We start from the raw sequence: 15,985 nt of genomic DNA, 5'->3' as shown, positions 1-15,985 counted from the left end.
ACACCACTCTACCCCCCAGATTTGCCTTATACCCCTCTATATGCCAATCTGCACCCCTGATATGCATTGCATCCCTATTTACCACTCTGCCCCCCCAGATATGCCTTAAAATCCCCCTATATGTACCCCCCCTGACTTACCGATGCATCCCTACATGATTAGTGTGTACCTTTGGGTAATAGTTTGTACGTGTTATTTATAATTCTATAGATCTAAGCAGTCATGCATGCTCCTTTTGAATGCTGCTTGTGGTTAATAGCAAGCAGTTGGGGTGGCTGGTGAAATTATTAGATAATAAATGTAAGAAAATATGAAATAAGTTGCCATGATCCTCATCACTTAAGATCTAATAATATATTAGCAGAAAATGTGCAATATTCAAAGGAAACTACACAACTGAGTGCATAGAAATATTTTTTTTCAGAATACCTTATTATTTATATGACACAATAAACGTACCTAATCATTGGATCATTTTGTCATTTCAAAGGACAATTATTTAGTAGCTATGCCGACTTGATTAAAAAAACAGTGGTGCAAGTTCAATGTGTGTGTGTAAATAACACATTTTCACAGGGTGCATCAGGTGAAATAAAAAAAATCATTTATCTAATATATCTTATCATATGTATCTTACAGAAAAGAGAAATAATAGAAGAAAATATTCTATGAGAAAAGGGAAAAAACTGATTTTGGAGTATCCGTGTTAGCATGTGTAAATTTGTGTAAGTGTGTTTACATATGTATGCTAAAGTGTATGTTGGGGGGCAAGGAGCAATGATGGCACACACAACCTGTTTGGGGAAAAGATGGAGCAGATAAGCTGTTTGGGGCGCTGACAAGCTGAAGTAAAGATGGCACAGGCAGGCTGTTTGGGGACACTGATAAGTTGCTTAGGGGCAAAGGAGGTAATCAAAAGCTGTTTGGGGCAAAGGTGGCACTGTGTGACATAATGGTTGGTGAAGTTAGGGGGCATTGAGGAAATTTTCACACCGGACCCTGTAGTTTTATAGTTATACCCCTGGTCCTAGGCCCACTGTAGTAAATAATGTAGTGGGCTGTGGTGTTTCACACAAAATTAGGTAAAATAAAACAGAGATATTTCTGTGCAAGAGAATGTGGTTAAATTAGCGGACCGGGTAGCCAAGTAGCAGATCGATTTTAATATGGACAAATGCAATGCTATACATTTTTGGAGCAAAATGAGAAGGACTTGGAAATAGTTGTAGATGACATTCTTAGGAAAAAATCTTCAATGTCAGCTGCTGCAAGGGCCTTAAATATACAGCAGACATTTGGTAATTTCACTCACACTCTCACTCACTCTCTCATTTTCGTTCTCTCTTACACTCTCTAAATGTTTCCTTACATTTTCTGCTGACTACTTACATTTCTGCTGAGCACTTCTGTTCCTACATCTTCATGCCCTTCATCTTCTCTCTTCTACCTATTGTCTTTCATCTTCTCTCATCTGTCTTTAATCTTCTACCTTGTTTCGCATCTCCACAGACAATAACCTAGAGTGAATTTCAGGCAAAATGGCGGTGTTTCCGTTGACGTCATCTACCTCCATCCAGCCAACAGAAGGTAGAAGAGAAAAGAACAAGAAGGTGCAGAAGTGTAGGTGGTAGGCAGAAGCACAAGTTGTCGGCAGAGAAAGCAGGGAAACATTTAGACATTGTGTGTGGACGAGAATGAGTGTGTGATAAAGTGAGTGAATGTGGGCAGTGAATGTAATGTTCTGGAGGAAAACGAATAGGCTACAAACAAATCAAATTTACCTGAATCATTTTTGGTCCATTTGCAGATGTCTAATACACAGTGCATCTCCAAGCACCTTTTTAAGGACATTATGAAAGTTGAAAGAGGTAGACTACAAATGTAATACGGAGAATGGAACAAAGGTTAGAAAAGTTGAATTTATTTATACTAGAAAAAAGGCATCTAAGAAGGCAGAGGCTTCTTATATAATTATATAAACACATACTGTCCTCTTATAACCTGTCCATTAATAGGCCTGTGCAAAGAGAAAGAGGTCATTGATTCATACTTTAATTAATTTATGCCTAATAAGTGGTTCTTTATGATAAAACCAATAACGATGCAGAATTTACTAGCTATAGAAGGATTCAAATATTGCCTTTAAATGTAAACTAAAAGATTTTTTTCACAAAAAAGATTATAAAGAGATTCAACAGGTTATAAGCACATGATTAATTATAGGCTCTTGATCTATTGAACAGGGGCACCAGAGTATCATGGGTTTAATGTAGTCCTATCCATTCTTGCATGAGTCAACTCCTGACCAGATCTCACTCGCATGGAAGGGAAGATATGTTTGTGTTACCAATCATGTTTTTCATAAATGAATTGTAGGTGTGGGCAATTTGTAACTTTCAGAGACAGAGCCAAGCCACTGTTTTGCCATCCCACCAATGCAGCCAGTCTTAGAATGTGATGACCAATACTTACCAACAATGAGTCACAGGACTTGTTCAGCTGGATCAAATAGTTGTCTTGAGCCTTCATGGCCTCACCCAGTGCTACTACACAGGGTCATGGTCTAGTACATCTATTTTCTGTGATGGATTATATTTGATGAATATTATGTTGGTATATTCTAGCATTTTTAAAGTTAATGATGTTTTATACATTAGTTTTTATTTGAGAAACTTATTCATATTAAATAATAGTATCAATAATCCAATATAAAAGGAAAATCCTACAAACTGCATATCTTTAAATCATGTTGTTGGGTTACCTTAGTGTCACCATTGTGGCCATCGTCGCTAGGATCACAACCATCATGTTTAAGTGTTCAGTCTCATAAAAAATGTTCAAAGCTTCTGTATTATCACATCCTGAAATTTAACCTCTGTTAAGCTTTATTGGAAATCATTTTAAGAGGCAAATAATTCTCTGCACAACCTGATGGTAATCAGAATGTCTGTGTGGTACTGATAAGATTCACAGTTGAAGTTCTAACAGACGTAGTGTAATGATTTGTCTCGTCTATACCCCAAAAAGAAGCCATTGGTTTTAATTTCACTTCTTTTATTCATCCGCTAGGATCTGTACAGTCATCCAGGTTACTCAGAGGGCAATGCTATTTTTTTGTGATTAACATCACAGGGAAGGAGTATAGTATAATATCAAAAATATAGTGCATGCTCTAAATAGAATTTGCTTGTGAAAATGGAACATTATTTTTAACTAGACTTGTGCATTCATATTCGGGCGAACATGAAAACGAACACGAAGGGTGCGTTTTCGTTGTTCAGCCGGAATACAGAACAAAGGAACATGGCGGTGGCAAAATGTATACCAAGACACACAACATGAAGAATCTTCATCTTCGTCTTCATTTACTAATCTCCCTGGTCCTTTCCTCATCTAGCCTACCTTATCTATGCAGCATCGCAGAGGTTAGCGGGAGCGGAAATCCGTAGGTTCGCCGTCAGGAGTAAAAGATTAACTCTCGGAGCGGGGAGACAGGCCAATTGGTTGATGCCAGAGGAGGCCCCTGCAGGCGACCAATAGAGTCGCTCGCACGGCCCTTTAACACCTGACGGCGGATCATGGCCTGGGGAGAACATGGTCTCCCCACTCCAAGAGTTAAAGGTCCGTACGAGCGACTTTATTGGTCGTTCGTACGGTTCTTGGAGGACTGGGCTGTTTTTGCACTTGGGTACAATATTTATACCTGTGACGGATTACACCTGAATGTAAAAGGGTCTGCTAGGAGATAGGATGACCAGAAGGTTGGAGGAGTATTTAAACTAGGTAATGGGGGGAGGCACCAAGGAAATTAAACAGGATGGGAAGTAAACAGAGGGAGTATACCTTTTAAAACCAAGGAAGGTGGAGAAGGGGGGATGGGAAGCTCAGATTGTAGGCAGGTGACTGATGTTATGGACAATAACAATGGAGCTGTACTCAGCCCAAAGGTTACCTTTTGTTCCATAAATACAGAACATTTAAACGGCCAGAGCGAAGTAATGGGGGAGGTATCCATGACTAAGAATTATGCTGTTGTAGATGTTCCAGACACAGCATTTATACCAAGAGGGGTGTATATTTGTGGGGTTAAGGATAGTAGTAGCATAAAGAATAAGGCTTATTTGGATCTTCTGTTAACTAACAATGTAGAGCTGTTTTCCAATATTCAAGTACGGGAGCAATTGGGAAGTATTGACTGCTAAAAGGACAGTCATATTAGAAAGTTGATACAGGGAGTAATCTGATTGCCGCTATGGAATCAAGAAGGATTTTTTTCCCTGTAGTGGCATAATTGGTGGGGTTTTTTTGCCTTCTTTTGGATCAACTTTAGAACTAGGTATGTGTGAAAGGTTGAATTTGATGGACTGAAGTCTTTTTTCAACCTACTATACTAATTATATTTTATACATAAAGCGACATGATTCACAACAAGCTCCTTAATTCAAGTACCCTTCTAACACAAGTTTTTTTTGTTTAATTTTATGAAGTTCTGTATACTCTAAACTATTGTTCCAAACTGAAATAATCCATAGAATAGTCAAAACATGGTTTCAGAAAACAAACTAATGTCACAAATTATAGTATAATTGACTAAGAAAAAACTGACACATTACATTAAAAAGGATGCTGCTCGTAAGCTTACAATCAGATATTATTTGCATGTATTTAAAAAAAATACATTTGTGTAAATGCCTTGTAAAGTACCATACAAGCTCTACACAATAAACTAAAGTAAAAATTAACTATTATTATTTCTTTTGATGTCATTTGGATGTATGAAAAGTCAAGACATGCAGTACATGTCAGCTTACCCTGCTAGTTTTTGCACAATGTGCAGTTTAGAGGCTGATAAATTAGCACAGAAATGTATGACTTCATCTTTCTGTCAGTATAACAGACTAATGATCTGTCATTTCCATATTAAAATAAAACAATTTGTCTCATCCTGCAGCACTTTTGATAGAACATATTACATAGCCTTTGGTTCGAAACATTCAGTAGTCATGCAAAAAGATCCGTGGCTATCCTTTACGAGACAGCATGTCTTTAAAATGATATATTACCTTTTATTCAGCATTTTTATATCCTGTATTATGAATTCAATTTAATCCCAAACCTACCAATTTCTTAATTTATGTATCACATGTGTAGTCTCATTAATATTGAATGTAATTTATGGAGCACTTCAGTGTTCCTATAAAGGTATCCTCATGAAAACAACACACATTGCTGGGTAAATGGTAAAATGCAAAACATTGAATTTAACAGCACATAAGAACCATTCAACTCATCTAGTCTGCCCATTTTTTCCTGATGTAAAGACTCAGACCTGGTCTTGTCTTAAGCATCTCCCCCATATCTTCTTTCCTACACAGATTGGAATCCCTTAGTCTTTCCTTATAATTTGCTCCTGCAAACTGTATAGTATTGCATTCTTAGCCATGTGAATAGAGTAATCGGTTCTAAATTACTATTTTTTGCCTTTATTTTTCTCCCCTTTTGACGAGCCAAGTCGGTGCTGGGCTTAAGTCAGACTAACCTCTGATTGTGTCACTAATTGCCTCATCACCATTTTTGAATGGAAGACTGACCTCAAAGAGTTTATATTCCCTCCCTCCAAAACTTGCATTGCATCGACAGTCTCCTCATGTAAATAGTGCAACAAATCCAATAGATTAGATTAAAAAACATTGCTCACATTTGCACCTTCCTGACAAAAGATACAACCAACACTCTTGTTTATGCACTTGTTGATTCTCACTTCCCTTTGCTCAGAGCCCTCTATAATATTCAACATCAAGGTATTATGCAATAGAAGGAAAGGGGTCCTGTGTGATTGCATTTCCTCAACACCAACTGAACTAAAGTGCTCTTTCTAGTGGCAGGGTGCCTCCATATTGTAAAGAATAGAAAGAATTGATTTGAAAGAATTAAAAAAAAGTCTTTCAATATGGGGCTGCCCTTCTACTGGCAAAGTGTGTTGCAGCAACAGCAATATCCTATTAGAAACATACAATGATGTTTCTTGGCATCTTCATTGGCAAGGAAAGGGTTTTATCATCCTTGAAGCCAGCCAATTCAATTTACCCCTGTTAAACTATATATTTTTTTAAACCCAGGGTATTTAAAAAAGCTGGTATTTTATCATTTTCCATGCACTATTTCTACCCCCAGCATTTGTGAAAGTGTGTGGTAGTAATTTTTTGTGTAATTAAATTTGTACCACTAACTTTGACAGTGGTAGTAGGCTAGTGGTAGAATTAGTGAATGGAATGTGTTAAAATACTATTATTTGAAATACCCTGGGGTGTCTAGTTTTCAAAATGATATGGTTTGATGGAGGTAAATTGAATTATATGTCTTCAAAGATGTCCTGAATAGGACATGGCTGCAGGATGATCAAATATAAAAATTCCAATTTGAAAAATATGCCCCCCCATATGTGGACTTTTAGCCTCCCAGTATCACTGTACTCAGTAGTACTCTATTTTGAAATAGCAATTCACTACTTATTACCAAATAACTTGTAAACAAAACCTTAGGACAAGAATAAGAATCTATTTAGCAGGTTTCGTTCTGCTTTTGTAGATGAGTAATAGATGAGTCATATAAAGATATAGTAATGTCAAAGGACAGTTCACTACTCAAATACATTTTGATACACACAGTTTATTATTAATATTATTTGATATATGCTTAAAATATGTATAATTTTCTTAAAACCTTAATTTTACAATTCAATACAAAATACAACCTCTGAATTAATTTTTTTTCTGAGCTCAGATTATGCAATATATGCATGTGTACTATGGAAGCAGACAATTTATCTTCCTTATCTGCCCCTCATTAAGTTACAAAATTACACTTGGGGGGGTATCTCTTTAAATAATGCTGGCTATACTATATTTAAGTAAAGTCATCTATATTTTCAAAACAATTAAATTGAGACAAAAAACCCCATGAATTTCAGATAGATTTAGTAAGTGAATTTAATTTTGCTAAAGACTATGTAACAGTTTTCCTTACAAGACCACTAATGACATTTAGACTAATAAGGACAGATAATCTTTTGTACAGGTATATAACCTGTAAGGAATTAGTAACAAGATTGTGGTGAGTTCTGATTAAATGTAAATTAATTCATTGGGAATGTTTTAAACAGCAAATATTTTATGAATATTGTACTTTAGTTGTACTTTCTCATGTATTTGACCTTTTCTGTTATTAAAATTTCTTCTGTGCAGAAATAGAACAAAGTAAATGTCAGTAAATTGTACACTATATTGCATCCTCAGTACTCTCCAAGTTTGCAATTTCTTAATTATGTAAACTACATATACAAAACATTAGACGGATGCATTTGGATTTGTACAGATTAAGAATTTACCAATTTTTTGCCCCAAATTAGCAGGCCTCACTGTCTTACACAATCTCTAAATGTTTCCCTACTTTCTCTGCCGACCACTTCCGATTTGGCATCAACTTCCGCCTCTGCATCTTCTTGATCTTCATCTTCTCTCTTCTTTCTTCTCTCTTCTATGTTTTTTCTTCTATCATCATCTGCATCTCCACAGACATATCCTGGCGCAAGTTTTGTCAAGATGGTGGTGCTTCCAGTGACGTCCTCTCTTCCGATCATCCATTTAGGATGGGGGATGTCACTGAAAGTGCTTCGATTTAGGGCAAATAGCGCTGCTTTCGGTGACATCCTCTAACCCAATTGGAGGATCTGACATAACCTGGCTTGAATTTCCGCCAAAGTTTTAGTGCTTCCAGTAAAGTCCTCTCCCCCAATCCTCCAATAAAGTGGACGCCAAAGAAGGTAGGGAAAGGTTTAGATAGCGTGAGGGTGAATGAAAATGATAATGTAAAAGAATGAATGAGAGTGTGAGAAAGTGAATGTGGCTCCTGCGCAATAAATGTTATTCACCCAAACCAAATGGGCAGGCAACGTAATTCGTTGACCGAAAACAAATGGGCCAAAACCGAACCATAACATTCATCTGAATCATTTATGGCCCATTTACACGTCTACAGTAGAATTACATTTAGATGCTTAGATGGGATATATCTAAAGATATCTATAAAAATGGATACATAAATGGCAACTACTTAGTTATTGGAAGCGTCCAAATAAACTCATCAGATAAAAATCTCTGAATCTATGACTACGACTAACGACTATGTTTTATGACTGTTCGTTATGGATCATGATTTCAGGACTGTCTTTGATCCTCTATTTGGGAGTATGGTGGCTTTACCCAGTTCCGTCTCTGGCCTCTCCTAGCTTTCAAATGGAGTGGTGGCAGCTTCAGGGAATACCTTTGGAGATTTTAAATGTTTTTCTGTATTACACCTTGAAAATTACACTTTTTAGGTTAATGATATGTTTTCAAGTTAAAAGAGAACTTGTTTTCCACATGTATTCATAAATATTAGTTCCATTATAGGTTAATTAGACAGTAAGTAGGTGAAATCCATTAGAAATGTCATGCTAAAACATGATATCCTTTACATGTTTTAATAAATTTGTCCTTTCTTTAATGTTTCCAGTTGCACCAGAATGGGGGAAGAGGGTGAGGGTGTTATGCTGATCCTCATCCAAGGTAAAAAAAAAAAGTCCAGAACTCCCTTTTCGTTGCCTGGACATTCTCTGTGATGTATAGATCATATAAAAACATTATTTGGTTATTATCTGTTAATGCTTCAAACACCCCTCTCACATTAATATTGTTTTCATAACCCCACATTTAGAGCAAAAAAAACCCCAAACACTATCACATATCTTAAATACATAGTATCCTTCATTGACTTGAATATGTGCCAACACTTTTTTATTTTACATTGGTAATTAATAAAATGTGTCTTTCAAAAGTATTTGTGTCATTGTTTTTAATATTTTTGGTTTTCATGGTAACAAAGAGTGAGTGGTGAAATATTTACATTTTGCTGTTTTTGTGAATGACGATATAAGTAAGTAAAATGATGATTTGCAATTTCTTGATTGTTCATATACAGACTAAATAAATTACTAAGTTATCTAGTTCATTGAGTACGAAAGTGATTTGCACAGATTAGCAATCAGAATACAATATTTAATTGCTCTGCTTCCTTAATGGTCGGTAGGTTATTAGTAGGTAAAATAAATGCATTAATCGTATACGCAGATTAAACAGGTTTGAGGAGATGATGGATTAATCAACCTTAATGGAAATATTATCACATAGGGTTTACTATCTAACAAGAGCTGTTAAAGCCATCATTCTGCAAACCTGACCTATGAACATTTGTACAATGTACTTCCTTCTATTGAGGAATGATCGGCCTTTTGACTTAAGCCCATTTAATGGTGAATGGTAATGCTTCAAGCATCATAACCACATACACTGCATCATTAGGGAAATAATTTATTCTCTTATTCAAACATATTTTAAAGATGCCAAAATGTAAAAAATGACTATGGATGGGTGGCTACATTAACTGAATTTTAGATTTTTCCATCTGACCAGATGCCAGAAAATATGAAAATGTCAGGAAGAATAGACTAGCTTGTTCCAATTAATGTAAAAAGAAAACATGAATATTAAATACTGATCGATCAGTACCACTTCTTTAGCATTCTATGCTACATACATAGTCGTATTGGTTCCCTACATTAAATATCTAATTTATTGTAATTTCCAAAATTACAGTAGTGGTGATCTTGGTAATTATAGTAAGATTTAGTGAGACTTTATTTATTTTAACCAACAAATTCTAAATGATGAAAAATAATAATGGTGGGAGCGCTAAGGAGGTTGGGATTCCTCTTGAGACTAGTAGTGTATTATGATGTATATATATAAAAATGGCAGGAATTATATTAAATATACAATTGAATACAATTTAATAAACATAAGAAATATTAATTGGTTGTAAATATAAATATCAGATACAATAATAATAAAACACATGTATAAATTGTTTCCTCTTTACATTTGTTAAAGCACCATTTGGTGAAAATCAATGAACCTGACGCGTTTTGCCGTCTAGATGCAGCTTCTTCAGAGGTATGAAACAATTGCAAATAGAGAAATCCTTAAGATGGCCGAATGATGGCTTTAACAGCTCTTGTTATATAGTAAACCATATGTGATAATATTTTCCATTAAGGTAGATTAATCTCCTCTAACCTGTTTAATCTGCAAATACGATAAATGCATTTATTAGTGGCAGAGTGAGGCTAATGTTTCTATGTTTTAACAGAATAGCACAAAAAAAGTTGGTCCCTTTTAAACTTTGAAGGGTGATGTTTCCTTTCTGGTTAATCTCTCAGACGGACTGATGTGGCTTTTAATTTTTGTTTTCGTACCAGCAGGGAGAGAACTCTTCCTTACTTTTTGATTGTGCTGACAGAAGTAGTTTGTGTTTCTTGTCAAGATCCTGGCATTTATGTGTGTATGTGTGTGAAAAAGAATAGCTAGATAGATAGAAAAGGGAACCATAGCTTCAAAAATAATTTTTTTTTAAAATATATGGTTTGATGGGGTAAATTGCATTGGCCGGCTTCAAGGATGATAAAACCCCTTTCTTGCCAAGAAACATCATTATATGTTTCTAATTGGATATTGCACATGGGGCAGAATGACCAGCTTTGGGGGAAAAATTGTTTTGAAATAGCAAAACGCTACCGGTACTTACTGACCCATAACGTGCAGAAAAAAGCAAAAAAAACAAAACATAAAACATTGGGTATTTCTAAACTAAAAGGACAAATAGTAGAATCTATTTAGCAGATTTTTTCAAAGATTTTTTTTTAAGTGAGAAAAAGTCATTTTTTAACAAATTTTTTTTTATCTTTTTTATAGTAAATTAGATGATATGATAGAAATAATGGATGAAAAATAAAGAAAGCCCTGTTTGTCCTGAAAAAACCCCCAATATATATTATGTGTGGGTGCACAAAATGGGAAAGAAAAAAATTAAAGCTAAACAGCAACACTGAAAAATGTAAAAAGAGCAATTGTCCTAAAATGTACTACGAGTAAGAAACCGTCTTGTCATAAAGGGGTTAAGTATACTAAAATGAAAATCATGCAAGGAAAGAGTAAAAATACTGACATTTTAAATGCCCATGGGGAGTCTAGTTTTAAAAAATGTATGATTTGACAGGGTACATTGAATTGGCCAGGTTCAAAGATGTCCCAAAAATAGGACATGGGCACAGACTGACTAGATAGCGAAATTCCAAAAAAAGTACACCTTGCAAAGGTGGCCTTTTACCTCACAAATAACCCAATAAACCCATGCATGGGGGCTATCACTGCACTCAGGAGATGTTGCTGAACATATATTTTTGTTGTTTGACAGTAACATATGCCAGGAGCTGTAAATTCATACCTAAAGTAGAATGATAACACAAAAAAATCCTACCACACCTTCCATATATAACATCATATCATAAGTATTCTGGTGTATATAAGGATCACATTTTCAATATAGGGAAAACTCCTAATAAATTGTATACCAAAGAAGAAAAAGAGTTCTACACAAGCCCTTATGATATAAAAATAAAATTATTTATACTTGACATAAATTTTTGCACAATTATTTATTTATAAATATATATTTAATGTATTGGGGATACATTTAGGTTTACATATTCATGCACTTTAATATTATTACCTCTAATGGAGCACTCTATGCACTTTACATGTATTCATTAGTAATAATCTTTATTTATGTAGTTATTTGTTATTATGGCAAGATGATTTGCTGAGAATGAAGGATTAGTTCCAAGCCGAATCCTAGTGCGCCGGCGCGGCGATGGCCGCCCGGAGGTCCTGCTTTAGCCCGGTGTTTTGACCTAAGTGCGCATGCCCGATGAATGTTTTCTCGAGCCTGCACACTGTGGAAGAGACATCGGATGCAAGGCAGTGAATTGCTGGGCGGAGAAGCAGCATCGGCGCCAATTTGGTTTCGGCACGTAACTTCCTATGGGAGGGGTATATATACTTCTATACAGCAAGGTAATAATAGCGACCCCTTGAAAAAGGAGAACCGAAACGGCGTAGGGGATGTGGAGGCTGTAATTATGGGTAAGCACGATAGCACTTTATGGACATTTTACTGATTATTAGATTATTTATGTATGTCTGTAGCGCTATAAGAATATTATATGCTTTAGAGTTAATGGGTACACTCCATAGTGAGCAATTGATAGCATTTCTGAAGTGATAAAGCACTTTATTCTTTACTGATTGTCCATATGCAATTGCAGTTCCTCCATATGCTCTGACTTGTTTCCTAGAGACCTCTGTTGTCCAAATGTTTTAAATATTGTGTGTGTTTTTATAAAAAAAAAAATTTGTATAATAAAATAATATTTTTATATCATAAGAGCTTGTGTAGAACTATTTTTCTTCTTTGGTATACTAAAGTAGAATGAGTATGGAAAAACACACAAAAAATATTACAGCAAACTTTGACAAAGGCTAGTGGTAAAATGTGTGCATGGAAAGAGTTAAAATATTGAAATATCCTGGGGTGTCAAAAATATGTGATTTGATGGAGTAACTTGAATTGGACATGGGGGGAGAATTTTCCACATGTCAAAATTTAGTTTGAAAAAATGCACCCCTCCCAAACAACCCAAGTACCCAAATAACCCAACAAACACATGCATCACTGTACTCAGGAAATGTTACTGAACACATATTGGTGTGTAAATTCATAACAGAAGTAAAATGTAAGGAAAAACTACACACAATTTAACATCAGCTGTTGGTAAAGTGTTAGAATATGATGTTTGATGGGGATAAATTAAAGAGGCTGGCTTCAATGATGTCACAAATAGGACATGGGGGCAATATGAGCATATTTGGGGGAAAATGGTTTTGAAATATCAAAATTCTACTTGTATTTGTTGCCCTATAACGTGCAACCCCCCCTCACCCTCTTACAGAAGTACATCAGAAGATAATGCCGGGGAGACCTGGGGGCAGCAGAAAGCTGGTAGAAGAAGGTGAAGAACAAGAAGCAGAGAAGTACAAGAAGAGGAGAAGAACAAGAAGATGAGAACAAGAAGAGAGATGCAGAGAAGGAGATGGAGAAGTAGAGACATGGAAGCAGTTGTAAGAGAACGTAGACATTGAGAGAGATTGTGTGAGAGAGATTATGTGAGATAGTGTAAGCAAGAGTAAAAGCACATGAGAGTTTGTGAAAAACATTGTGAGAGAGTTAATGACAACAAATTTAATTTCTGAATCAAAAAAGATCCCTAAATTTTGTCCGAACCCAAAAAGGGAAAAAAACAAAAATTCATTGTCGTAAAACAAATTGACCAAAAACTAAATGAAATTAAAAAAAAATGTAGAAGTAAAAATGTATCCAAAAAGTTTTTGATCTACGCGCACTTTTTTCTATACCAACATGACTTAAATAAGCCCAAATCAGATATGAAAATAAAATGTCACTAATCGTGTTTTTTTTAAACTATGTTTTATACTTACAGTGGATTTGCATTTCATATAAATAGAAAAAATGCAATATTCTACCAAAGAAATTAATGGACAATCCCATTTTATGCAAAATCCCCTTTTACAGAAAAATACATTTTGAGCCATAGGAATATATCGTGTCCCTGTAAATGAGTTATTATTAATATTGTTTTAGCTTGGTATAAAAACACTTTGTGATTATTATTTGGTAAATAATTGTAAAACATTGAACTGCAACCTTGTGAATATGAATGAAAAGTTAGGAACATTTCATGTTTGTGATTAAGAATGTGGAAAATACATTTATTCAACACTGAAGTCTAAGTGTATAAAAACAGCAAGTTGACATAACGATGAATTGAAGTTGGCTTTTGTCTGGTGACAGACTTAACCAATAATGATGGATTCAAAGATTTCAACACTGAAAGGTATGTTATTCACCATAAATCTTTGTTTTACAAATGTATAATCTTTCAAGTGTGGAATTTAGTTAAACTTTAGTTTCTAAAACTTGTGATTTACACATAAATTGTATAGCAAGCTTTTTGTTCTATAAACTATCGGTAAATTAAATACTTCTTAATATAATTTTAAACCAGTCAGTATTTTTTTCCTTTAAGGTGTAATTTTAGTAATAGTGGCAGGCTCCAACATATTTTTGCCAAGAAATCGGGTCACTTCCCATCCAATATGTTCAGGTGATGGTACTAACTGTCAGATGTCTACTGGAGCACTCTTTGACCGGGCAGTTAAACTTTCCCATTATATCCATTCACTCTCATCGGAAATGTTCAATGAATTTGTAAGTAGAGAATATTCTTCATATTTGTATGGGGTTAATATGTCCCTTAGTCTTCTAGTCCGCAAGTTTATATCTGTGTAATGTCTACATTAAAATAACTACATTGATAAATGACCAATCCAAATACATGCATGTGCATGCTATCTTCATTTCACTTTTCATGCTTTAATCACACTTGTGGGTAATTTTATCTTATTTTATCACTTCTCCTACACGAGAAAATTAGAAAGTGTTTTTTATTGATAAGGTAATTATATTTTTTTATAATTATCATTACTCTAGACATACATGACCTCAAAAATCATCTTCCAGATTAATATACAACATGTTTTTTGATAGGATGAACGGTTTACTCCTAGTCGGAGATTCACTTCAAACTCTGTAATGAGCTGCCATACATCTTCACTGAATACCCCAGAAGATAAGGCTCAAGCTCAGCAAATTCAAGTGAGTGGAGGAGATGCTATAAATGTTAACATATGTTGTTATGCATTACTTAATAGCACTACTAACTGACTTACCTAACAAAGGTAATTTAAGTAGAATGGGATCATGTTCTTTTAATGCAAAAGCATATGTTTGTGTTTTTAATATTTATTTAATTAATTTTATCTTTTAGCATGAAGACCTGCTAAACTTAGTACTGAGAGTTTTGAGGTCCTGGAATGATCCATTAGTACATATGGTTTCTGAAGTGCAAGATATTAGAGAAGCACCTGACACTATACTATGGAAAGCTGTAGAAATTGAAGAACAAATCAAGCGCCTCCTGGAAGGAATGGAAAAAATTGTTGGACGGGTACATGTATTTATTATCTTTCACCTGCTCAACACACATGCTCCAACCAATGAGAGCACCTTTTCTAACATCTGTTTAGGTTGGATTGGGCAGTTGTTTTCAAGTCTGTGTTAGTGCAGGGCATTGCAATAGCCTCTTTACAAAAGTACCCCTAAAATAGTTATACAATATTTTTATTTTTTCTTAATATGATAGATTCATCCAGACTTGGAAAACGAAGTTTACTCCTTGTGGTCAGGTCCTCCGGTCTCCAATCCAGCAGATGAAAATGCCCGCCTCTCCGCATTTTACAACCTGCTTCGTTGCCTTCGCAGAGATTCACATAAGATTGACAACTACTTGAAGCTTTTAAAGTGTCGTCTAATTCATGACAGTAGCTGTTAAGCTTCCATTCTGTCCATTATTCATTGGTAAATCACTAGGAAAATGTATTGCTTCTTGTTATACCATGAAAGGATATAGATATTTTTCTGTATGTAAAATTAAAAAGAAAAGAATATATGTGCAGTCTAATTTTAGGACATTAATCCTCAATCTATCAAATGTTTTCTCTAGAAATAAAAAATCATTGCATAACTATCATATTTCATATTTGTCTGTTTGCAAAAAACACAAAGCACATTTCCTTCAGTATAACATTGTATGATTATAAAATTAAATTATATACTAAAATAAATGCTCTTAAAATATATTGACATCAATATATCAATTTCAGTAACTAAATAGCTTGTAAAAAATGCACAGCTGAATATTTCACTTGAAAGCGTTTAAAAGGGATTAAGACAATTATAAGAAACATAAATTGTTTTTTTTTGTTTTGTTTATCATGCCATTACCGTCAGGACAATGAGTAAGAATCCCAATGCATTGGAATACAGAGACATTGTGAAGATGTAAAAGCCTGGT

At 34.8% G+C, this 15,985-nt stretch overlaps 1 protein-coding gene across 2 annotated transcripts; it reads left to right on the top strand.

Moving 5' to 3' along the window:
* Positions 1-13,878: 13,878 nt before the first annotated feature.
* Positions 13,879-15,463, top strand: LOC149289574 (prolactin-2-like). Of its 2 annotated transcripts, none has more exons than XM_089490382.1 (5): positions 13,879-13,906; positions 14,099-14,280; positions 14,620-14,727; positions 14,900-15,079; positions 15,275-15,463. In XM_089490382.1, exons 1-5 carry the CDS (start codon positions 13,879-13,881, stop codon positions 15,461-15,463), a joined length of 687 nt encoding a protein of 228 aa, XP_089346508.1. The 2 variants fall into 2 exon arrangements, with proteins under 2 accessions (XP_089346508.1, XP_089346509.1); XM_089490383.1 differs by having other exon boundaries at positions 13,879-13,930; positions 14,123-14,280.
* The last annotated feature ends 522 nt before the right edge of the window (positions 15,464-15,985 follow it).

This window comes from Sceloporus occidentalis, unplaced genomic scaffold (assembly GCF_023333645.1).
Source record: "Sceloporus occidentalis isolate IW3139 unplaced genomic scaffold, rSceOcc1.0.p SCAF_44, whole genome shotgun sequence".
Taxonomy (NCBI): Eukaryota; Metazoa; Chordata; class Lepidosauria; order Squamata; family Phrynosomatidae; genus Sceloporus; species Sceloporus occidentalis.
This window is presented reverse-complemented; position numbering and strand designations above follow the sequence as displayed.